The sequence below is a fragment of the Takifugu flavidus genome, chromosome 9 (assembly GCF_003711565.1).
Source record: "Takifugu flavidus isolate HTHZ2018 chromosome 9, ASM371156v2, whole genome shotgun sequence".
NCBI classification, from domain to species: Eukaryota; Metazoa; Chordata; class Actinopteri; order Tetraodontiformes; family Tetraodontidae; genus Takifugu; species Takifugu flavidus.
The window spans coordinates 9,655,907-9,679,764 of record NC_079528.1 but is presented as its reverse complement, the minus strand read 5'-3'; the positions used below and the strand labels follow the sequence as shown (position 1 = coordinate 9,679,764).

Below are 23,858 nucleotides of genomic sequence, written 5' to 3'. Positions count from 1 at the left end.
GGCGACATTGTCTGTTAACTTATTAGCTCTGCTTTTTTAGTGGAATATGATTCCTAATGAACTTATTCATCAGCTTGTTGGCTGTTTAGTTTCATTTATTTTTAGTTATCTAGGGTGACGGTGATGAAAATCTTGTCCTAGAGACCTTAAATAATTGGTTTCGTTATCTCCTTGAAGACCGCGTTTCATCCAATCAAATCTGCTATTTTTATTAAATGAAACCACCAGATTTAGTGAGCGCAGATGTTGCTTTTGTAAAAAAGTTAATCTCCCTTTTGGGACTCATTTTAAAAATACATTTGAACCGAAAGAGGAGCTTCTTTGAAGGAATCCAGCAATTCTTTAAAAGTGTTCTGAAAATGGGGGTTGACCTGTGTCACGTCTGTGAAACGACAGAGTGAACCTTTTGATCCAAATTGAGCCCAGAAGAGGGTGGTTTTTTTGGGAGGGGGGGGCACCTTTTCTCATAAAGCAAATCAGAAAAACTCTGATTTCTATCCGTCTCGGTCTAATGCCGGTTCCAGCACCGCGCTGGCAGTTATCTTTTTAACGGCCTCTGAAAAGGCGCCTGACATCTCTGAGTCTGCCTGACCTCGCTGTGGCAACAGAGAGACGAAGGGAGCAGCAGATGTGACCTTCAGATGTGAAGGTTTAAAGCTCCGGCTTTCGGTGTTTTTTACCCAGACTGCAGCCGTGTCACGTCTGGCTGAAATTATCTGGGTCACAATGAGGAGAGAGGTGAGGAGGGTCTGTGGAGACACGCCGTGGGCCAAAGAGCAAACATCTAGAGACTTGACCCTGGTGACGCCAGGCCGGGCGGAGCAAAGTCAACCTTAATAAGATGCTGGATCTCTTTAGGAATCGGAAGATGCAGCTTGTTTTCTGAAAACATAACCAGATGAGGAAGAGAGATGGAGAAACAACCATAAACAAAGTCATAGCAGATCAATAATTTAGAATAAAGACAAATGCAGTCCTTCCCTGTCAGTCAGAGGGAAGAGGGAGGAACAGAGTGATGACTAAAAGTGTGGGATCACCCTCTTTGTCCTGATTGGTTCCTCCGCTCGTTCCTCCTCATCTCTACTCCTCCGCATCTAAACTGGAATTAATCTAACTGGTCAAAACTGGCTCTCACAACCTGTCTGGAATCCAACAACTTGGACGTAAAAAACAAGTCTGCATGTTTTCCCCAGGTAGCATTAGCATAGCCTTCTCCTGGCGGATCTAATAATTTACTTACATATTAGTCCGACTTGTATAATTAAAGGACCCAAGGCGTCCGGGCCGTTATTAATGCGAGGCCCCCTGCAGTAAAGAGCGCTCCATCACACCGGGGAATGAAACAGAATAAACAATGTTGTTTTGTTCAGCTCAGATTTGGTTCCATTTAATCGATGCTGCAGTTTCTACCAGTGGGCCGAGCTTGTTTCATATCGCCCAGTTAGTGTCTGTGGGATGTAGAACATACGCATGAAAAAAACATTCTTTTTTCCCCAAACGGCAACCACTGATCGGTGGGATAAACCAGCGCTTTGACCTGCTGCCCTTTAATGTGTCCATAAGAGAGGAATATGACTGCATTTTTAAACGTCGCATAATTAGCCTTAGCCTGCTAGCAGCATTATTCCTGTACGCGCTCCCATCCTCCTGGTGGAGATGAACACCCTGCAGGAGGTTCCTCAGGAATCTTGATAATGCAGCCTGAGAAAAGCAGAACATCTTTGTCATTTAGAATGTTTAGATTTTCTCCTTCTCTCCATCCTCCAGACTGTTGAAGAGCTCTGAGAAATGTCATCTGTCTGCTCCTCAAGGGTCGGAATGCACACACACACACACACACACACACACACACACGCGCACACACAGCAAAACCTCATTTTTCCAGGGGCATTGTCACAGCCAGCCTGGATGGATGTGTCCAGCCTGTTACCTGGAGCTCTCTCTCTTTTATAGCCGAAGCTATAACGACACAGTCCTAAATGCTCCGCTAGAAAAAGTGCGTGTGGCGCTCCATGAGGAAAACAATTCTACAAATGCGAGCGTAATAATCATATTGCATGTAAATATAAATCTGTGGTCCGAAGACACTCGGATTCTCTCTCCCTCCCGGCGAGGTTGACGCCTGTGGCGCCACTTTTCCACGAACATCCCGGCAGGAAAGCACAGAACTGGCCAGACGGCCTTGTCTTCCCGGCTTATCTTTGATGCGTGCGCGCGGAATGCAGATCGCTTTACACCTCCACATCCTTCACTTCAGTGGACGTTATAGCGTCGCTCCGGAATAGGCGGGGAAATGAGCGTATCTACCCGGGTGTCATGTTTCCATCACGGCGAGGCTGGAAGAGAAGAATGCCCACCGCAACGAGATCTGATGGGACGTGAAGGTTGATTGCGGCTTTGCCCGCCGTCGAGAGAGGCCGGATCGTGTTCTCTGTCTTTCTGTGAAAGGAGCGGAGAGACTTGAGATTACGGATAACGGAAGCCTCCTCCTCCTCCTGCCCCCGCAGGTTTTACTGTATTTGCGCGTGATTAACATTGGAAATCTCCTGTCGCTCTCAGCTGGATTGCTGAACAAACCCTCCCATGTTCCGGAGCAGCCGTGAGGCCTTGAGACGGGCTCTCGCCCATCATCGGGCCCCGGATTAGAATCGAGGACAGCGTCAGTCAGAAACAGGAAATACTGGGGCTGAGAAGCGAATGAGCGGACTGACAGACGAGGCAGAAGCAGCACTGAAGGGAGGGTCCTGTGGGGCTGGAGGAACCAGGGAGCCGACAGGCAGCCGCCGAGGCTGGCTTTTACTTTTAATTAGGGGGGCCATGAAATGAACTGTCAGTTCTCGCTGGGGAGCAGCGGTGAGAGGAGGATCAGCGCAGCAGCTGATCGGATTGTAGTGTTTTCCTTTAGTCCTGAAAATATGAACATGAAGATATGGACACAGAAACGCAGAGAGACGTGTTTGAGATGTAGGATTGCCAAAGAAAGCTTTGTTAACTCTGTGTGTGTGTGTGTGTGTGTGTGTGTGTGTGTGTGTGTAGGCTGCACAGACTCAGAACTCCACAGTCTTGCAGCCAGATTGAAGGACTGGTTCAGAATTCTTCACCTCGACACCAACAGAGATCTCAAATCTTCTGACAACTCTGACTCCACCGCTGGACGTGAGTATCTGCCTCCCCAGTCAGTGTGTGTGTGTGTGTGTGTGTGTGTGAGGGGGCAGGTGTTGACGGTGATGCTGACAGCAGCCCGGTTCTGGTTTCCCTTCGTGTCAGCACACGTCCACATCCCACCGTGCTGCGAGAAGAAAGGAAACAAATAAAAACCTCGCTAAAATCGGCTGGGTTTCTTTTGTTTAATCGCTCGAACTTTAACTGTTTCTCCTCCTCTAGACTTCGACACCAGCATCCTCCCAATCTGTAAGGACTCGCTGGGTTGGATGTTCAATAAACTGGACATGAACTTTGACCTGCTGCTGGACCAGTCAGAGCTGAGCGCCCTGTATCTGGACAAGTACGAGACGTGCATGAAGCCCCTCTTCAACTCCTGCGACTCCTTCAAGGATGGGAAGCTGTCCAACAACGAGTGGTGCTACTGCTTCCAGAAACCCGAGGGTGAGGGCGGGGGCGTGGGGGGGCTGAGGTCCTCGTTCAGAGGGCAGTTGCTTCTGCTAATCAGTGGATGGACCTTTGATAACAAAGGAGATACTGAAGAACCGTTGTGTGCTCTCTGGTTTAGGGCTGCCCTGCCAGACCGAGAAGACCAGGATCCAGAGTCAAAGAAAGACTCTCATAGGTGAGTGTGAGTGATGTGACACACACCCACCCAGCCCCCCTACCTCACCCTTGAGCTTCCTTCTAACGGTTTCAAGCGGACCACGAAATGAAATAAAACGCACGCTGACGTTTTGGGCGCCGCTCCCGTCCGGCGGGCGGATTGCTCCAAACAGCATGAAAAATGAGCTGACACTTTGTCAGGTGGAGGTGGAACAAGGCGCGTGCTGGGCTATTTACGTCCGGGTGTGTGTGCTCGGTGTGTAATCTGAAGTGACTCCCCTCCGCTCAGCAAAACGTATGCTTTCCGTCTCGCCACTTGCACAGCGGTAATTGATCTCCCTCTGAGCGGAGAACTACGGGGACCCAGACGAGATCACTCCCCGCCTTGGATTTTGTTGTATTTAAAGCTCCTGACACGCCCTCATCTTAAGCTTTGTCCGGCCGATTTCCAGGCTCTTACATCCCTCGGTGTACCGACGAAGGCTACTTCAAGCCCACCCAGTGCCACGGCAGCACCGGCCAGTGCTGGTGCGTGGACAAATACGGCAACGAGATCGCCGGCTCCAGAAAACAGGGGAACCCAAACTGCGGTAGGATCTCAGCACTCACCAAAACATGCAGCAAATGTGGCGCAGAGACAGCAGACCACGTGTAGTCTCCTGTTTCACCTGGTGGAATGACCCTGCAGCGTCATAGAATACATATTAGCAGGATTACTGGATGTAGAGGTGTTAGTGTGCTGCCCTTGTCTCATGAGCGCGTAGGGGCTTCACCTTACACAAAAATGAATTCCCACAATGCCAGCAGTGCTAGCAATCATAAAACACAGTGGTTTTATGACATCGGAGGTAATTAGCGCCGTTGCTTCTCACTTGTTCCCCAGTTGAATACCGAGACAGCTTTGTTTTCCAGCCTTAGAAATTGTGCATTTTCTTTGTTTTTCCACTAATTATCTGTTTAGGAAAGAGATTAGACATGAAAATTGTCTGCTTGGTTTGCTAGCAGTCTGATAATATGAGCTTCTGGTATTCTGCTCATGCAGCTTTGATTAAACACCAGAGCCATGTATGTCAAGTAGTGAAATCCATCACACTAGATATCTATCCATCCATTTCTTTGATTATTTATATATTTATCTATCTGTTTCCTGATCAGGCATCAGAGAAGATGCATTTGGCAAAGAATATATATATCATAAGGCAGCCTTCCAAATACAAAGGGGATCGTCCAAAGGCCAATAGAAGCACTTTGCAGCGAATCAATGTCCATGTGATTGGACCAAGGAAAAATGGGAATAACTAACAAGCAGGAATCCTCGCACACATTCTTATTACCAATCACACAGGCAGCTCACAGTCACAGATAACAGCTCACTCAAATGTCGTCCCAGTCCAAAGTCAGTAATTGCAGCTTCCGATATTGATGAGGCATCTCTTTGTTTCCTCTCTGTTGTCTCTCTTTGTCAGCCCTCTCACTCCCGTGGCCTAACAGGTTCAAGCATGCGGGTGTGCATGAGGCAGATCAATGAAATCCATTATAAAACTCTGATGAGGGAGAAAAAATATATATTTTTACTGTTGAATTGAATAGTGAGTAGCTGTGGTAACACAGACTATTAGCTTTTTGCTCACATTATGGTGTTTTACATTAACATGCTATCAAATATTAGCATCACCACTGTAAAAACTATGCAAAACTCCCTGCCACTTCACATTCTTAATATAAATTAGCATGTCTATTCTTGCAGTTGAGCATATTTATGTTCTTTGTAAAACTTTGTGTAGATTAATGACTAAGTCGCCTCAAATGCTGCCGCTAATGAGCAGTGACAGTAGCCTGAGTGCTGCACGACTCAAACCCAAATAAATCGAGAGCATAGTGAGAGCATACAGCTATTATTAGGCCCACTTATTGTGCTGTCAGAGGGCTGCTCTGCAATGGCCGGGACACAAGAACAACAAATGGATTTTAGCATTTTGAGTGCTACTCAGCAAGAGAACATTTGTAACACAGTGTGTTCATCTGTTTCACACTGAATTTAAGCACAACTTTAAGGTCTGCTTTCATTTAATGGGTGCGTGAGATAATTGGCTCTGTTTGCACCAGTAATCAATTTTAAAACAAACATCAGGACTTGCACATGTAAGAGACGATCACAACAGCACAAATAACAAAAAAGAAAAATGAAAATAACAATGAATGCTGCCATTGAACAGTGTATAGACTAATAATTAAATATGTGTTTTAGAGATGAGTGCTGTAGAGGGTGTTCGGACTGTGCATTCTGTATAACGGTTTAGAGCAGGTAGCCTCCCTGATCATTTGCCTGTTCTATTTGATGGTCCAGATGAGGAACAGGAGACATCGGGGGATTTTGGCAGCGGAGGCGGAGTCATTCTCCTTGACGACCAGGAAGACGAGCCCTCGCAGAGCGGGCGGAGCCGGCAGAAGAAAAGAAGGGGTCGGCTTCACCCCCGGGGAACCATCGAGGACGACGAGGACGAGGACGACGATAAGGATGACGAGACTGGCTACACTTGGTAGCTCTGCTCCCAGTCCAATCTGCTATCAGCCGACTGGGAATCTCCGATAACTTAGCACAGATCTGAAGCCATTCCAACGTTTCCTCCTCCAGTTACCTTGGCAGCGGTTCTTCTTTTGTAATCCTTCACCCTCCCCCTCATATCTCTCTTCTTTGGTGAACTTTATCAACCTTTTGCTTCTCAAGTGTCTCCCCCTTTTGCTCAGACAGAAAACACAGAGCTTATTAGATTCCAACAACAACTGTCAAGACTCTCTCAGAATTCCGCTCACACTGTCCAATTTCTCCCTCTGCCACCCCTCAAACCTTCGATCTTTAACCTCCACAACAGCAACTTACAGCTCTATTTTCTCTTTACTCCCCGGTTTTCTCTCCATTTTCTCTAATCTCCCCCTCCCCTGTCTGTATGTCCACGTCAGAACATCTGGTCAGACACATTAGCTGATGTACTGGATGTAAATATGTTTCCACCAAGGAACTCCAGATAGCAGGTCGCCTTCCCTGTATTCTGATTGGCTTTTCATGTTCCGTGTTCCATCGCCGGGCCCGCTCTGGCCTTCAGATATGTTTCCACAACATGCTCGCAGGCCCTCAGATGCTCCCTCTCTCTCCAGGAGGGCTGTAAATTATTAAATTGTCAATCTTGAATGTCCCAGAAAGCCCAGGAAGCAATGAGGTTAATGATGTATTGTCGTTGTTGTTGCATGTTTCTCATCGTGTTTCTGTAAAAGAGAGGTTTACCTGGCCGGGTCTCGCTCTATGCATCTCAAACAGAACGTGACGCCTATGTGGCTGCTGATGTGTTGCTATGTTGATGCTGTCTGTTTGGATCTCCTCCCAATCTCAGGAGGCAGGGAGCTGCATTACAGAGCAGCTGCGCAGAAACCCAAACTGCACAGTCCGAAGGTGTGTTTACTCAGTAGTCCGGAGGTTCTGCCGGGGTTCTTGAACTGTGCAAGGACGCGAGAAGATGCTGCTCCTGAGCTGGGAGGACACGTGCAGGCAGGCAAGCAGAGGAGAGAAGAGGCTGTGCTCCGCCTCCGACCTTGGATATGTTCAGTGATTTAAATATGAAATCTTCACCATGTCAACTAAGTGAGCTTTTATTTGTAACTTTGAAAAATTAAGTAAAGCGACACTCTGGGTGTCTTTTGAACCTTACAGGCGTGTCCGTGTGTGTGTGTTCTACCCGGCGCCGTCCCCGCCCTGATCGTTGTGATTTCCTGAAGCTTTCTCTGTAGTCCAGCAACCGAAGCCCTCTGGCAGCTCTGACCTTTTCCAACCTTGAGAATCAGCCGCTCTTGTCAGGGAAGGACATAAATGCCAGCAGCAGCAGCGCTCCCGCCTCGGCGAGGGCAGTCACACAGCCAGACGGGCCAAAAGAACGCCGTAAAATCGTAACGGCTGCTTTCGTAATATCGCCGGCTAATGGGACAGCTGACCCCGCGGACTGGAAACAGCCCGCTCAGCACTTTTAAACAACTTTTAAAGCAACAATCAGAGGCCAAAAGGATAACTGGAGCAGCACAAGCATCAAATTAGACTGCAAACAACAGAGCGTCTGTAATGACCCAGTTCTGCAGCCGCATCACCAGAATATGTAGCGATAGCTGCCGAGTATTCACTGCATTCTTCTTTTTTTTCCTCTACTGTGTCAACTTTGTTCCAGACCGCAGCCAGAACTATGATTACCGTGTTGCTCCTCACCACGCAATAACAGAGCCACAGTGCGTTTTCCCGCGTTGCCTCCGTCACTCTTCCGTCTCTGTAACAGCGTTCCCACGTCATTATTTTCCACATTTGTCCCCGACCACCAGGCGCATGACTCCACCCCAGCCTTGACTTCCTGTTCCTCTGTTTTCTCCCCCTCACCCTCCTGGAGCAGGGAGCTCCATCTTCAGCTCAGTCAGACGGAGAGCGGCACGCTCCTCTGTGGGTCCTCGGGGCCATCTGAGCTTCCATTTCCTTTCTTTATTGGCGGTTTTTCTTTTTAACAATCACCTGATGGGTTCCCTGTCAGGCGCCTCGGTCCGGAAACGCCAGAGGAACTTCTGATCATCTTCTTTTTAACTGACTCTGTGGCACATCGATTTGGCTTTCAATCTTAGTCATAAAATGCTTCGTTTTTACGATATCTGCTGTATCCAGCACGAGTGATGTTAGACAGTAAAGTCAGAGACCATCAGAACCAGAAGAATAAACTGAGAGTAACTAGAAAGCTGAGGAGAGACTTGAACAGTGGGCTCATTCCATCCGCTCATATATGAGCGCCGAGTGAATGCAGCGGCTGTAACGGATCAACTCTGGCTGCAACTTGGAGAAAACTTTGGGAAAACAGACCAGGCTGCGAGCAAAGTCTGCTCCCATGCCTCACTCTGCATATCTCCAGTGTAACTGGGCCATGTGAGGAGATTGACTCTACAGCTGGGAAAGCCAAGTGCCTCTCCGAAGTCCTGAGGGTTTTAGCCCCACGGCCACGGGGAGGCTGCAGTTAACTACCTGGCAAGGGGAGGAAAATACAAAGAATCCAGCAGTGCTCAAGAATCCACGCAGCACATTTGAGGATCACTGGTCTAAATCCAGCCTGTGTAATTGGCAGAGACATTGTAATAAGCAGGGATCATCTCTCTAATCTGCCACAGCCCACCACTTCCACTTCCACATGCTTTGATGCTCAGCTGCCATCGGGCCAGCCAGCCTTTGGAGCCTCCGAAAGCATCAGAGCTGCTCAATGCCCGTGGTGATATTTTTCCCCCTTTTTTTGGGGTAATCTATTTTTTGTTTTTTGGATCAGTAAGCAAATTTAAAGAAGGGCAGCTCCGTTGGTGTTCATTATCCGTCCCTCTGATAGCACCAAATCGCTGGGTAAAGTGAATAAATTAAACAAGAAACAACACAAAAAGGGTTCCAGTGGTTTTACTCCTGGCAACAGATGATAAATTAAATTGGAGCCTATAGGTGAGCAGTCAGGCGAGACTGAACGACATTACGAAAACTTGTTACATTACCCTGGCGCCGAGGAATGCATTTTAATTTTCACATTATTTTTTACCTAATCTGACTGCTGCTACTGTTTATATCCAACTTCACAAAATCCTCTAAGAATTCTAAAGCCCCTGTCACTGTTTCTCCATAAGGAAGATCCCTTATTTATAATGCTAATTTACGGTAAGGTTTCCAAGCACAGTGTGTGACTCGAGCGCCCTCTAGTGGTCCAAATCTTGTGCCCACTCAGTCTGCATACTGTAAAACTATAGTGTAATGTAGCTTTTATAATGAAGTCGGGCTACTAAAACAGAGTTACATGTAGTTTGATGCTGCTGAAGGCTGCCTGAATGATGTAAGGGTTTAATTTGCTGCTTTAACTTTTCCCTGATTTGATAACCAATCAGTTCTCCTTCCACTCTGGTTCTGCTAGGTGTGATAATGAAAGCACAGCCTGGACAGCCGCTTCTTCATATTTTACTTATTGTTAGATTACAGTACAATTCCATTTACACCCACTTGCATAAACATTGTGTAAAAGTGACTTTATCAATGCAAAAGAGTGAGTTTGCATAAGAACAAGGCAACGATGCACCACAACGGATCATAAAGCTCCAGCTCTCCATCTACAGCTTGTTTTAAATCAGAGGTTTGAAAGAGAAGTCCTCCTTGTCTTCAAAAACTTTGGGGTTTTGGCTGTCATTCAAAGGCACTGGGTTCAAATGTTGAAATCTCTCTGATTGCTTCTCTAGACAGAAATTTCATACATTCATTTATAAAACAAGCACATCTAAACAGAATCACTGTGAACAAAAGCTCCATTTTACGGAGTTGAGAGTTACTGGGCGCTCCGTCTACCAGTGGTTACTCTGGGCAGCGTCTACATCCATGATTCGCGGTAGTCGCCCACTGGCGCCACCCTCCAGGTAGCCGGGCTTCACCGCCGGCGTATCTGACAGCCTCCTTTTACTCTTGCTCAGGTCTGAAATGAAGATAAAAGGCTTTGTCTCTTCCACAAGAGGGGCTGGATGCCTCCCAATGCAGACAGATGGAGATTCAGCCCTGAGTCGGGGAAATTCGACTCTTACCTGCGATTGCCAGCAACATCTTGCGCCTGGCTCCAAAAGTGAAGACCCCCACCTCCTTCAGATCCTCATCGGAGAGGGTGAGGAAGGTTGGGTAGTCAATCTGGATGAGTGCAGAAAGCAGATGCATCATTGACAGGTATTAACGGAGCTGAACACTGAGAGGGTTGGCACTCACCTCCTGCTGCTCAAATATGTCGATGTACTTAATCAGGCCAAGTTGGCTGAGCAGCTCAGGCAGGTCGTCCGTAATTTGAGGGGACAGGCTGTTCTGGCTGCACGTGGACACCCGCCTGGACGAGCAAAAGCCTTCGAAGCCGCCGCTGCTGCTCAGGAAGCCCTCGACTAGAGGATAAGACAGAAGCTCCTATCGATCTGCGTAGCTATCTAGATGCACGCGCGTGAGACTTACGGGGTCGGTCATCTCTGCTTCTGTTCATCGACGAGGAGAAAGCAGGGAAGGACGTGGTGGATGAGGAGAAGGCTGACGGTGGGGAGGATGGGGAGGAGCTGGAGGAAGAGGAGGAGGAGGAAGAAGAGACAGGTACAGATGACGACGCAGAGCCTCGCCGGTCTCTCCAGTTCTCAGAGTCGCTCCCATTGAAGACCTTTGCTGTCTGTGCGGCCCATGACTGGGGAGGGGGGTACAGAGAGAGGCCATGGTGGTGACACCACTCTTTCTTTTATGATGCTGCTTCGTGGGCTAGCCTGATGGTTCAGTACCTGGTTCTGCTGGGCACCGATGGTGCTCAGATAGGGTTTGTAGCAGCGTCGGCTGATGCTGCGCAGCTCTTTGACGGCCTCGGCCGGCATGGACTTGGAGAAACCGAGTCCGCTCCACGTGTCAGTGGGCGTCCGGACCTCAGTGACCACGGGCTTCCTCTGCATGGCTAACAAGACACACAGGAGTCGGGTATCAGAGACCCATCAGCTAAGAGAGTGAAATCAAAATTCAAATAATAAATTTAAGGCTATAGGGAATTTAAAAAACCACGCATCACTTCACCATGACAACACATTTATTCTTCAGTGTTGAGAGTCTAAACACAGCAACACAAGCTGCTTCTCCTTGCCAGCATGTGACATCCTCAATAACATTCGGATATCTGAGCCTGAGACGGAAACAGATGCTCACACCACGAACGGCTGACCCCGACACGCTGGCACGTGATGCACGTGCGAATGTGTGATTTAAAAAAAAGAAAGAAAAAGGAAAACTGCAAAAGCACTCCCAGTACCGCAGTATCAGCAGGAACACTACAGGTGGGTTGGGGGTCTGTGTGGATTCTGTCAGTAAATGTCTCATTTGTACAGCGGCATATGGGGGTGTTAATGGCTGTGTTGCAGATGGCTCATTCAAACCGCTAATTCATAATCCTATAAAAGCAACACTGGGGGAATTTAGCGCCATTTGGCTGCAGATCCTGTATCTCTCACTCTGCAGTATGATGGATGAGGTCCTCTCTGCATGTGTGTGTGTGTCGTATGTATGGGGCACCTGCCACATGTGAATAAAGTGGGAGTGTCAGCGCGGCTCTATTATATCTCTGGCACAGCGCAGCTCATAACGGGGCCCCTCTATCAGTTCTCCTGGCATTGAGCAAGGCTGAAATGTTTCCCCTCCAGTAACTCGGTGTCTCTGCTCAGGATATTAATGTGCTCCCTCTATTATGTGCCTGAATAAACTAGATAGGCGTCCTCATCATGTGCCATTAAATCATGTTTAGCGGCACGGCTGCATAACCTTTTTTAAAAGGCTTTGAGTTGTTGATTTAGGTGACTCCTTTGCCCTTTGTGCTCAGATGAGTTTGGGAATAAGTGGTTCTTTCAGCAGCCAAACAAGAACTTCCTCTCAGAATTCCATTTTACTGTGTTTGAGTGTTCCTCCTTATCATATTAGGTGTTTGGCAGCACCTCAGTTGTTGCTGCGGCAGCTCGTGAAAGCAGCAGAACCGCAGCAACGCAGGAAGAATTATGAAATATTCAAGGACACCGACCTCTGGTTGCCAGCAGTTTCTTCTTCTCGTAGTCATAATCCTACACCGGAAGTAGGAAAGGTAAATAATGAATGAAATTGATTTTATGTCCTAATGGTGGTGTCTAAAAACAAACGGCGGCTGGAACGTGTGCTGATGGCATGTGGTAAACTGGTTAAATAGGCTGTGTGAAATGTGGCTATTTCTAATGTTTTTCCACATTCTTTTCCTGACTCTTCTTCCTCCTTTTGGCTTCCATGGGAGCATATTACTATCTGATGGTAATATTTCTCCGACGTGACATTTTTCATGGGTCTTTCGTGGGATTCCAAATCAAATAAATGTCTTGACGTATAGTTTGTGAATTGGTTTTGCGCCGCTCTCACCTCAGAGTTCAGCACATCAGAACCCGGCAGCGCGTCCCTCCTCAGACCGTTCCTCCGCTCGTTCCTTCTGTCTTCTATTTGTGCGTTCATCAATCTATCAGATTCAGGATGGAGTTGACTGCAATTGGAACTGTATGAATATACCTTGGGTCTGGATGTGTTTCTAGCAGAATATTTTGGTTAGATCGCTCTCGGGGGAGTTTGGCCCACCTGTACGTTAGCGCTTGCCCGGTCGAGTGGCGTCTGCCCTGCAGGAAAGGTTTGGGCACTTCTGGACCCTGAAGGCTCCCTCGCCGGGCCATCATCCCCATCCTGCTGATGCTCTTTCCTGCATCACACACGTCAGGTGAAGGTGATGACGACACATTTACTTTGGAGAGCTCCTCTTCTGACTGGCCAGAGACATCCTCAGCTTCAAGGATCTGAAAAGGTTGTTTTTTGCCTGATCAGGATGGCTCTATAATGACCGAATAAATATGAGGAGAAAATATAGAATAAACCTTCTCGAGTGGCCGGCAGTCTGTACCCTTCAGTCCAGTCCTTCCCTCATCAGGAGGAGCGGTGAGCCCGGGTGGAGGTGAGGGACGAGGCTTAGTACCATTCTGCACCTCTGGAGCCAGAGCAGGGAGAGAACCTGATCATCAGATCAGAGAGAAACAGTTATCAACGAACAGGCACCTTCTAGAAATTAATCAAACAATCCAAAAAAAGACTAATGAAGAAAAAAAGATAAACATGCACTCTCACCCTGCTCAGACAGCCGAAGCTGCTGCAGCAGCATGTTGAACCAGTAATTAGCTGGCCCGCTACTGGCAAACGCGGGGTCAGGGGTCATTTGGGTTACCTTGGCAGACACACAGGAATTCAACCCCAGTAGCTGACGACGAGCCTCATAAAGGCAGGAGATGTTTCTTTCCAGACCTTTCACCACCACCGACTGTGAAAGATCCAGTGGAGGTTTATTTTAATGAGCAACACACAAGGTGACGGTAATATCCGAAAAACCTCTCCTATTCTGGAGTGAAGGATCGAACTAGTCCCAAACAAAATTAGCATTTCCTCCTACGATGTGGTTCCAACAGCAGCAAAGCATTAGCAAACACCCTGTTGAAGCTGTACCTTGCTGGTTTGCTTGACTTTGGGCTTTACACTTATGAAGACCCCCAGGTTCTGCATCATCTGAGCCAGTTTGCACGGATCGGCATCCCCGTCTTCACGCATATCGAACATCAGACACACAGGCAGGCAGTCCTGGATGTGAAAATCCATAAACGCAGGATTTAAAAAATGAATAAATTCATTCCTCTCAGCAACCAGAACTCTCCAAGTTCTGCCCAAAGAAAACTGCACCATGAGTTGCTGGCGAGCAAGACACACTCCGTCAGGGCTGCCCTGGATGAGGAGGGAGGGTGGGCTCTGAGGAGCGCTGAGGTCCGGCAGGACGATCTGGGTCTGAGTCTGGTGCATGACACTCAGGAAGGGAGCTCCATTCTGCCCCAACAGGAAGAGGTGCTGCTGGGAGGTAACGTCCAGCTGGCTGCTCACTGTGACCTCTGACCCGAGCAGCAGGTCCATCAAGATGCAAGCTGCCTTCTGCCAGGTGGTATTTGTATGGTAGGTGAGAACTGGACCCTTTCAAATCTTCTGTACTGTTAAATGAATGCAGTTCAACAGCTGACCTTCACAGCGGTGGCGTTGCCCTGCAGGCCCCACACGGTACAGCAGCTTTCGTAGAAGGCCGGCTGTGCCTGTGGGTGAGGGGGCGCAGCCCTGAAGCTCACATTGACCCCCAAAGTCTGCATGACCTGCTGGATCAGCGGAGACCCTGCATCAGGAAGGGTCTGGGGCACCATGCTGACCGGGAGGTCAAAGGTCAAGGATAAAGGCTGCAGGTCCTGGGAAAAAAGATGGAAAACCAGTGCTGTAACACTGAAAAATGCTGTAGGACGACGGCTTTTTTGACAAATACACCGGCCCACTCCCGTGAAGGCTCTTGTATTAATCAGTCTATTGATCTCTGTCCAGTCACAGGAGGGGAAAATTGAATTTTGAGAGGGATAAAAATGCAACCAAAGGTTCAGCTGGGATTACAGTCAGAGCGCTTACTCTGATCCTCCTTCTGGCATCTTCTACTCCTTCAACGGGCCCAGCAATAGAGACCTGGGAAATGTACAAAAATACGCTTGTCCTCAGGTTCTTGATAACCAAACACACACAAACACACACACACACACACACGCCTAGCAGATAAATGAAACCAGCAGAGTCACCTGGTTGCTTTTCTCTCCGGCACCATTGTGGCGGTTAGAGTCAGGAAAATGGATGTGGCAAGACGTGACCTCCATCACCTTTTTGATGTTCCCCCCACCTTTCCCAATCACATGAGAGTGCTCTGTATAGGCCACATCCATCTTCAGAGTCACCTTGTTTACCTGGACGGAAAAATTCTGGCGTGATTTTTTCAGTCTGACATTAGATTAGACAGAACCAAACTTAATTCATCATACGTGAAGCTGTTTATTGTTTATTGTTTATGGTAGATCTACTGTAGATTGTAGCAGAGGACTCACCTTTGTTTCCAGAACTTTAAGTATTCTCTTTTTAGCTTCCATGACGTCATCTCTCTTCCCCTCCACCTTCACATGCGGATCTATGTGGAAATTCAACGAAGGTCTGAGCAGATTTCTGGACAACACCAGCAACCGTGAGCGACGACACGCAGCTGCTACATAACAAGGGCTCGTCACCTTTCTTTGACTTGGCTCCAATCTTCAGTTTGGATGGCCATTTCACCTGAGTGTCAGTTTCTCTCATCACCTGCGAAGGCGCGGACAATAGGAGAAACAGCGCCGTCATTGAATGCCACACACACAACAGAGCGCTTTGACACCTAGAATACAAGGCATCATTTGCATCTCAAAGACTGGAGTTATGGCCTCCATAAAAAAAACAGCGATGGGCTGGATGCTGCCGGAGGGAAAGAGTTGCTCTTGCTAACATAATGCTACGTTACATCCAGATTTCACTTGGGGGAGTGGCTTTCTTCTTACCCTCTCAAAAAACTCCTCTCCCGTCTCCCCGTTGCCAAGATTTGGAGCTGAAAGACAGATAAAAATGCACATTTCAAACTTCCAGGTGTTTCCGGCAGTTTTTGCCAATGGTCACGTGTTCACAGCACCATCAGTCGATATCGGTCATGTGTGGAAGGTCAACGTTCAAATGTTGACCGAGCTGAAATTTGCCAACCGGGACAAAAGAGTTCCCGGGAACATAAACAATTTTAAAAGGCCATCACTCCGCCTTGACATTTACAGGGTGGGAGGCGGGGAGACCCTGGAACGCCCTCCATCTCCCTCATCGCCAAGGGATACGCTGGTCGAAGCTGAGGAATGAGGGGAAAACAGTGTGGGGTGGAGAAAGAAAGGTGGTGTGGGGGACAATCGCAAATTAGCCTAGAAACGGCTGATCATGTTAATGGCATTTACTGACGCAAAAGACCTCCCACATGACCCAAAACGAAAGAAAACCTTAAAATAACAGCGCCAGAGCAATCGCAAAGTTAAATCTTCTCCCCTCGCTTGAAGGTTGGCAGATTATCATCCAAAAGAGATTAAACACATGGATATTTACTGCCTGACTGGAGCTGTTTAAACAGCGTCAGAGGCACAGTCCCACCTGCACACATTCAAATGAGTGACTTTACAGAGCTGAAGCTATTAAAGCTGTTCCATCAGGAGCCTGAGCGAGGACAAACAGACAAACATCTGAAACACGGAGAGCTTCTCCTGCATCACAGGGGAGGCGCTTATCGAAAACTGCAAAGCAGCGATAATGACAAAGCCCCTCCGTCCTCTGATTCCCACACCTGAATGTTAATGGAAAGAATATTTCTCAAAGTATCAGCAGGGTTTGTAAAAATCAAGATAAGTAGCATCAGGAGTTCAGCGGATTGTGAAGATACTGATAGTGAGAAGAGGGCTGCAAAACATGGAATTCTAGGGAATGGGGGGGGGGGGTTCTAAACAGAAAAAGAGTCTCAATATTATTGGAATATTATCAGTTAATGCACAGCTCCCCAGCAGAGAAGTTTGGTTTGCTTATTTTCTGCAACAGAAACATTTTGGTTTTTTTAATTTTTGCACGCATCATTAAAGGACAGTTATGTTTGTGGAAAATGTTTTTTTAATCCTACTTTCTCACAAGAGTGTCAGAAATCAATCTTTATTTTCATCATCTTAACTAAGGAGTCTCATTGCTTGTAGCACGTCCAGGTTATGTTTTGCTTCCTTTCTGGTCATTGGTGGCACTAAATATTTTGCTCGGAGTAGGAAAACTTGACTTAATTTAAGAATATTTGACCTATTTTCAGCATGGTTGTTTAGTAGATAATAGATGGAAAACACCACCAGTGGTTTGTTGTGTTACTAAAAAAGCCACTATATAGAAAGGAAGGTTTAAAATCAGCTGGTTCTGGTGTCTCTCTGCTCACTCACCATACAACATGTTCTCCAGTTTCTTCCTGTCAATCCTGAACCTCTCCTCCACCCACTCGGGGTCCAAACTCTGCTCTCGTTCGCTCTCCTGGCCCAGCCCTTCTTCTTCATCCTCCTCATCCTCTTTTTCCTCTCCGTCTCTCTGCCGGGCCTCGCTGGGCTCAGGTTTTGCCGCTGAGCCGGGTCCTACACTACTCTCCACGTCAGGCTGCTGCGTTGCTACAGCGGCCAGGGCTGGAAGACTCTCCTCAGAGGTAGCGGTGGTGGCCATAGCAGGACTGAGCCCTTGTCGGTGTGTGTGTATGTGTGTGTGCGTGTGTGTGAGGAGGTGTGCATGAGTGTGACCAAGACAGCTAGCACACACAGAGAAAAGGGGAGAGAGCAAGACCCCCCTCTCTCACCCCGGGGCCTTTCTTTAAATTTCCCACCCTCTTCTCTCTCTCACACACACACACACACACTCTCGCTCTCTCTCTTTTCTCTCTCTTGCTGTTTTGGCCTTACATCACACAGATGTGAATAGAGCCTCTTCTACAACACAAGCAATGTTTTCTTTATCTGGAGGCTTTGCTAAGACAAATAGAATCAGGGACCCCTCTGATCCCAACAGATCACCTGTAATCTTCAGGTTCAGTGGAGGCCTGTGATAAAACACCACCCACATCTCCCTCACACAGACATTCTGAAAATGCTGAAAAGCCATCTTCTCGCCAGCAGACACAGCTAACAAAACAAACCAGTTTGGCTCCCCTACACGTCCGTGTATGCCCTCCCTCCCTTCCTCTGAATAAAAAGTACGAAGGCTTGAGATTCCAGCGGTCGGGGGCGTTGACGGGAGTCAGAGGGTTGCTATGTATAGTGATTGTTTTTGTGATGTGAGGGGGGCTATGACAGTTCCTTTGAAAAATATTCAACTATCTCACTCTGCAGGAATACCGCACTTAAAAATACTGTGAAAAGAAAGAAAACATTTACTTTAAAATATGTGTCCTTTGAATTTGTTGTCACCCTCACCTGAATTCGTGCCCACCTCAAAATGACATTGCTCTAAATACTCTAACATTCAAATGATTCCAAACATTTAAATGACATTCTATTTTAAGAAGCACAACATTAACAGTCACCATAGCAACTGTGGCCATCAGATGGAACAAAAGTGTAAAGGCACACCAGATAAAAATTCTGATATTGAGTATAAGTAACTCTAATTTGCAGAGTCCTTGAGTAAATGTGCAATTATTTACATTCGGAGCTCAATGCCGTCCTTAATGATACCACTTGGCTGTTTCCACCCCCTTATTTCTGAACAAGCAGCCAGTCAATGTGACAATAGAAGCAAATGCAATATCATAAATTGCGCAGTACTTATTAGGTTTTATCCTTGCCTTTAAATAACCAAGCGTGAGATATGAAGTATAGACTGAAACTTGGGCGGGAACAAATTATTCAGTTAGTCAGATCCAGAGAGACCCACCTGGGTTTTCTATGCTGCCTGGAAAAATTTGGCCCAGGGCGAATCAGCAGACATTATCTTGCTAACATTTTGAACAACTCCAGGCAAAATTTACTTGCTTCAGGGAGTTTAATAAAAAAAAGACTGAGTGTGTAACCATGGAAACTGTTCAAGCAGCAAATTATTAATAGTTTAATTTGGTGTCTCCTCCCTGTAGGTCCCTTTGTGACCTTTTTGCCTTACGGAAGGATTGTCTGACAACTTACACTTTGCTGCACAGGCAGAGAAAAACACACTTAACTGTCCTACAGACTAACTAATGAGCTGTGACCTGTTCAGTAAATGAGTCCTTTATCTATTTACAATTTAGACATAGATCAATGTGGCAGTTTTGCAATTACAGCATTTCCCATTGTTCAAACTATTATTCTTTTAAAATGAAAAAGTGAATTAAATTGTTTCTGTTGTTAATAAAAGGTACTTCTGTGGTTTCGTATTGTAGTTAAAGTAATATAATTTATGCATAAAGAATGCTCAGATTTTAACATTGTATTGATTCATTCGGTATGGCCTGCCAAATGTCCTTGTTCTATCCTTTCTAATCTTCAATGACCTCAGTATAATCTTACTGTTAAATCAAAGTGATATGATTTATTAACTCGGAAAATTATTTACAGTTGATCTATTTTTCGTTTTCGGGGCCCCAAAAAGTCAGGACTCCAAAAATGAGCACAATTTGCAAGAGCGCGCGTGTATCTATTGTAGTTCGTTCATCCGACCACACGATGTCGCTGCGGTAGCCTAGCAGCTTCCTTGTTGCGTCACCTCATCCGCTTCCGGTTTACTTTGTTGTTCAGACATCTCGTGAGGGATGTCGTTTGGCGTCGTTAATCTACGCTGCTGTTATTAACGGACCGAACGACCCCCGAGGAGCTCAAACATGTTATTTAGGAGGTTTTTGTGTCCTTGAAACTGCTGAGGAGCCGAAGCATGTGGAGAGTTCATGGATTTGTCGGCAGAGGTGAGAGCACTGTCAATGACGATGGGAACACCCCCCCCTCCCCCCCCTTTTATTTCCTACCCAGTGTGTTTTTATTGTTTTATTATCATTCAGCTGTCCACTTTTCATTAAGCATACATTTGTGTGAGAAGAACATAAATGATTACCTCGTGTCATCTATTCATAGAAAGTCAGCAAAGGTTACCGTCTCCAGTTTCGGGTTATTTTGGTGTGAGCCGGCTCGTGTTGCCTTCACATCTGTTTGTGTTGCACAGCTGGACTTTAATGTGACGTTTGACAAACATCCAGCAGCATTTTCATAATGTCACCGTAGGAAACATCACGTTAATGTAGCATCACATTAGCTTTGCTTTTTGTTTAGTGCAGAAACGCTACTGTGGCGCTACTGCTAGCAAATAAGTCAGTGAATGCAAATAGAACTACAGAGGCCTCCGCCAAGCTGATCCTTTTTCCACATATTGTGGCTTTCATAGGTGAGAGGTCGTTCACCCCTGATTGTGTTTGCTCTTTTCCCTCTGCTTCTCAGTTCTGCAGCGGTGCTATGGTAACACCCAACTGCGCCTGCCACAGAACCACCATGTGGAGGACGAGGTCATCAACACCTCAGCGGCCCTCTCCACCTCTCGACATGGGTCTGATAGCAGGTACTGCCTGTGTTTTCATTTGTCTCTCAAGCTTCTCGCTTTCGCCTGAAAATGTCGCGTCAACGGCGCCATTATTTATGACAAAATCCTAAAACTTGGAAGAAAGAAAATGAGCACCCCACTTGTGGCAGCAATTGGCCCTGAATTGCACTCAGTAATCAGCTGATCAAAACAACTTTGCTTCAGTGACTACCTTCATCCCTCTTCTTTCTTGAGTCTGTCACCCTTCTTCGAACCCATTTGTTGCCAATTTTTCAGCTTCTTGAGTCATTTAGCAGCATGCACCGTTAGATTAAACAGGATCATGAAAGTCTCTTACTGTGGTAGTTCTGTGTTGCCACTTGGCTGGAAACTAAACCAGAAATATTTTATTTGTCCTGTCTTTTCTCTCAGCTCTCAAAGGGAGGAGGATGGAGAGAGGAGGAGGAAGCAGAAAACGTTTGACTTTGGTCAGGCTGAGCTTCCACGCTACACAGCCATTGATGCCGTTTCTTGGGTATGTCTGATCATCTGACTGAGAAATCACAATGTTTTTCAGAATTTGACTGAAAGTCCCAAATTAAAAGTTAGTGTTTGCCAGGCTTAAATATTATGAGATTTTACAGATTACTGTCCATCCCTGATACATACAGGACTTTGATACATCCACAAGCTGTTCTCATGTCACGGTACATAAGTGACAGTGGAGACAATGTTTTCCTGCAGGGCGCTGCTGCAGTTCTGTTCATGCACATCTGCAGAAGGATCCATTCTCAGTTTGCGTCAGGCACAGAGCCCAGTCCAACCCCGAGAGCGGTAACCCATTCCACCCTACGCAAGTGTGGCTACCGAATCCTCCTGGAGATCCGTGAGTCCTTATAACATCGTTGCTGCATAGTAACAAACATGCTAAGCTCCTTTGAAGCTCATTTTTATTGTGTGGTAAGAATCCTGACTTTGCAGCCATCTGTGTCTGACTTCTCTAGTGCCTAAAAATGATGTGCTGCCTGGAGGAAGGAGTGTGTTCTGTCTGCAAGGGGCTCCAGAAGGCCCCAAAAGAGATGAGTTACAATCACAAAGCAGCATTAACAGCAGCGTCAGCAGCACTAGCGATACAAGCAGTAGCTGCAGCACAGATGATGCCACCAAACCAAATCCACTGACCTCTGACCCAGAGAGGCCACTCCTGATCCAGGATTCATCTATACCAGGTGTGTGCAGTCCCTGTCCCGCTGTATTCACATGTTCCACAGCAAAACCGTAATAATCCATTTGTCTCCTGATGCCAGATGAGTTGTATCTGTCAGCATCATGTCCTCTTCAGAATGATAGCAACCAGGTCAAGGCTGAGACAGCAGATGTTGCTGAGCAGGTGAATGTCTGCACTTTTTTTTTTTTTTTTATGTGAAGCTCAAATTTGTTTTGTATTTTCTTTAAATACTTTACCTCTTCTGTGGCTTTAGAACACATTGTCCAATGAGGAGAAGCTTGCAGGAGCTGCATTGAACGTTAAACAAGTGGGAGACACCAGTGTCCCAGTTATTCTGAACATCATTGGTAATGATAAAATGAGACAGTGATCACGCACCGATGTCACATTTAGTTCTTATTCAAGTCTTTCAGCTGGATAAAACAAACACTCTGTCCACAGGCCTGGAAAACGCTAAAAGTGGAAACTACGAGGAAGCTTTTATTTGTTTTAAAGCTGCATCCGAGCAAGGTTACAGCAAGGCACAGTTTAACGTGGGTGTGTGCTATGAGAAAGGCCGAGGAGTGCACAAGGACAGAGAAAAGGTCTGCATTTTCTATAGCACTCTGAAAGTAAGCCTACTCAATATTAATCACTATTTGTCATTTTGTAAATTATTTCCACGTTTTCTTGTGAAGGCTCTGCATCACTACTGGCAAGCAGCAGCTGGGGGCCACAGGCAGGCTCAGTACCGCCATGCAAAGTTGATTCTGTCCAGCAGGGGGCAGCAGAGCGCCGAAGAGCTGAACACAGCCATCAGTTTCCTGGAGCAGTCAGCCACAGCCGGACTCATCGAGGTATAAATGATGAAAAGCCATGACAAACACTGCTTACATGCATCTCAATGGCGCTGCAGAACAGTCTGCACTCCATGCTGCCATGCTTCACTTTAGAAGTAGTGATGTTTGACCTCCAGCCCCGCTGCTTATGCATAAATATTCATCTCTTAATTATATACATCCAAAATAGCTTTCAGTCCCATTTCTAATCGAAACAGTTCGTCAAAAACTTAACGTCGCATTTGATTCACATATTGGGTAAAACTGTTGAGATTGAACTTTTTAAACAATGTCTTCAGTGCTTTTCCTGCTGGGTCACCGCTTCTTCATCTGCGATTTCTCCCACCCTGCAGGCTCAGCTCTGTCTGGCCTCCATTTACTCACAGGAGCCCGTCAGAGATGAGAGCAAGTCCATCCACTACCTGAAGATGGCAGCAGACAGTGGGGTGAGGGGGCTTCTAGACGATTCCACAGTTTAATCTTCACCACACATATTGCACCCTGTCACCACATTGGGAACGTATGTGATCTCCTCTTGGAATCTCTTTTTTTATTGTTGTGTCTGCACGTAGGATGACAGGGCTCTGCTGTTCCTGGGTCAGTGTTATGAGAGTGGCTTTGGCGTGCGGCGGAACAGGAGAAGAGCCACAGAATACTACAAACAAGCTGCCCGAGCAGGCAACGAGCAGGCCAGGAGCCTGGTGATGCCCCCCCATGCTGCCAATCGTAAGGATGATTATATGCTTCTGTCAGTAATGTCACAGCGTGTGGTAACCATGGTATTACGAGTTTCTTCTCCTCTTCCCCAGCTCAAGAGGCCGTACTGCGCTCTATCAGCTCAGCTCCATGTTTCTCTGCCGCCTGCCACCTCCAGCAGCCGCTCTCTTCCCACCTCAGCCCCTCAACCCTTACCCTTCCCCTCCTGCCTCACTCCTGGAGCACTGGGAGCCTTTGCCTCTCCCCTTCCCTGTCTTCCTCACTTCTTCCCCTCCGTTCCCTTAATGCCGAGGGAGGAACCTGCCAGTGGACCGTTGGGTTGGGATGAATCAGGAGAATCCGCTGGAGCAGCTGCAAAAAGATGTGGAATGTTTTTGTCAAAAAGTCTTATATTGTTCGTTAAGCTTGTGTGGATGCGTTTATATTATATAGAAATTTGTCTAAAATGTTTTAGACACAAAATGGAAGCTTTTACATTATGGTGCCTTTGGATGTTTGAGAGTTTCATGTGAGTTTAATACTAAATATGAGTGTATGGGTCATTTAGCTGCTACGGTGCCAGTTCAATATCATTGGTTAAACAGATATTTGTCATTTTCAGCACTGAAGCCCAGACTAAATGGTTTGCATGGAACAAATTAAGAGGAGACAGGAGATTATGGTCAGTGTTCTCGGAAAAATGTTTAACTCCTTGCCAAAGTGAAATGTAATGCACTATGATACGGCCTTTCAACGCACATATCTAATAAAATGAAAAGAAAATCTATTTAATGGCGGTCAC

At 46.8% G+C, this 23,858-nt stretch overlaps 3 protein-coding genes across 5 annotated transcripts in view; 2 read left to right on the top strand and 1 right to left on the bottom strand.

The window, feature by feature from the left end:
• Positions 1-7,471, top strand: part of spock1 (SPARC (osteonectin), cwcv and kazal like domains proteoglycan 1) — a 63,139-nt gene extending 55,668 nt beyond the window's left edge. The window contains exons 8-12 of the mRNA XM_057043182.1: positions 3,037-3,156; positions 3,385-3,606; positions 3,731-3,787; positions 4,221-4,358; positions 6,116-7,471. Of these exons, the coding sequence (XP_056899162.1) occupies positions 3,037-3,156; positions 3,385-3,606; positions 3,731-3,787; positions 4,221-4,358; positions 6,116-6,312 (734 nt within the window). The 3' untranslated portion in view covers positions 6,313-7,471. The remainder of the gene's footprint in view (positions 1-3,036; positions 3,157-3,384; positions 3,607-3,730; positions 3,788-4,220; positions 4,359-6,115) is intronic.
• Positions 7,472-9,756: 2,285 nt separating this feature from the next.
• bicc2 (bicaudal C homolog 2) lies at positions 9,757-17,597 on the bottom strand. Of its 3 annotated transcripts, XM_057043727.1 has the most exons (20): positions 17,236-17,597; positions 15,793-15,839; positions 15,490-15,559; positions 15,313-15,392; positions 15,013-15,174; positions 14,849-14,902; positions 14,422-14,637; positions 14,093-14,335; positions 13,862-13,993; positions 13,490-13,679; positions 13,243-13,376; positions 12,953-13,164; positions 12,743-12,872; positions 12,378-12,417; positions 11,104-11,270; positions 10,793-11,012; positions 10,559-10,725; positions 10,384-10,483; positions 10,154-10,277; positions 9,757-10,043 (listed from the first exon to the last, which is right to left on the bottom strand). In XM_057043727.1, coding segments are annotated over exons 1-20 (2,760 nt in total). In that variant the 5' UTR covers positions 17,507-17,597; the 3' UTR covers positions 9,757-10,042. The 3 variants fall into 3 exon arrangements, with proteins under 3 accessions (XP_056899707.1, XP_056899706.1, XP_056899708.1); XM_057043726.1 differs by having other exon boundaries at positions 9,757-10,277; positions 17,236-17,596; XM_057043728.1 differs by having other exon boundaries at positions 9,757-10,277; positions 12,743-12,836; positions 17,236-17,595.
• Positions 17,598-19,494: 1,897 nt separating this feature from the next.
• dele1 (DAP3 binding cell death enhancer 1) lies at positions 19,495-23,843 on the top strand. Its single transcript, XM_057043577.1, has 12 exons — positions 19,495-19,709; positions 20,236-20,353; positions 20,747-20,849; positions 21,059-21,200; positions 21,319-21,543; positions 21,622-21,704; positions 21,796-21,889; positions 21,984-22,126; positions 22,220-22,378; positions 22,714-22,806; positions 22,933-23,086; positions 23,170-23,843. Exons 1-12 carry the CDS (start codon positions 19,679-19,681, stop codon positions 23,403-23,405), a joined length of 1,581 nt encoding a protein of 526 aa, XP_056899557.1. The 5' UTR covers positions 19,495-19,678; the 3' UTR covers positions 23,406-23,843.
• Positions 23,844-23,858: the final 15 nt, after the last annotated feature.

Bases quoted from the DNA above. Each gene is read 5' to 3' on its own strand.
- bicc2 (XM_057043726.1), bottom strand. From the start codon at position 17,506: ATGGCCACCACCGCTACCTCTGAGGAGAGTCTTCCAGCCCTGGCCGCT. The intron at 15,840-17,235 runs GTGAGTGAGCAG...TCTGTCTTTCAG, and splicing joins ACTGGAGAACATGTTGTATG to CTCCAAATCTTGGCAACGGG. The intron at 13,165-13,242 runs GTTTATTCTATA...CAACCTTTTCAG, and splicing joins ACTGCCGGCCACTCGAGAAG to ATCCTTGAAGCTGAGGATGT.
- dele1 (XM_057043577.1), top strand. From the start codon at position 19,679: ATGTGGAGAGTTCATGGATTTGTCGGCAGAG. The intron at 21,544-21,621 runs GTGTGTGCAGTC...TCCTGATGCCAG, and splicing joins CCAGGATTCATCTATACCAG to ATGAGTTGTATCTGTCAGCA. The intron at 21,705-21,795 runs GTGAATGTCTGC...CTGTGGCTTTAG, and splicing joins CAGCAGATGTTGCTGAGCAG to AACACATTGTCCAATGAGGA.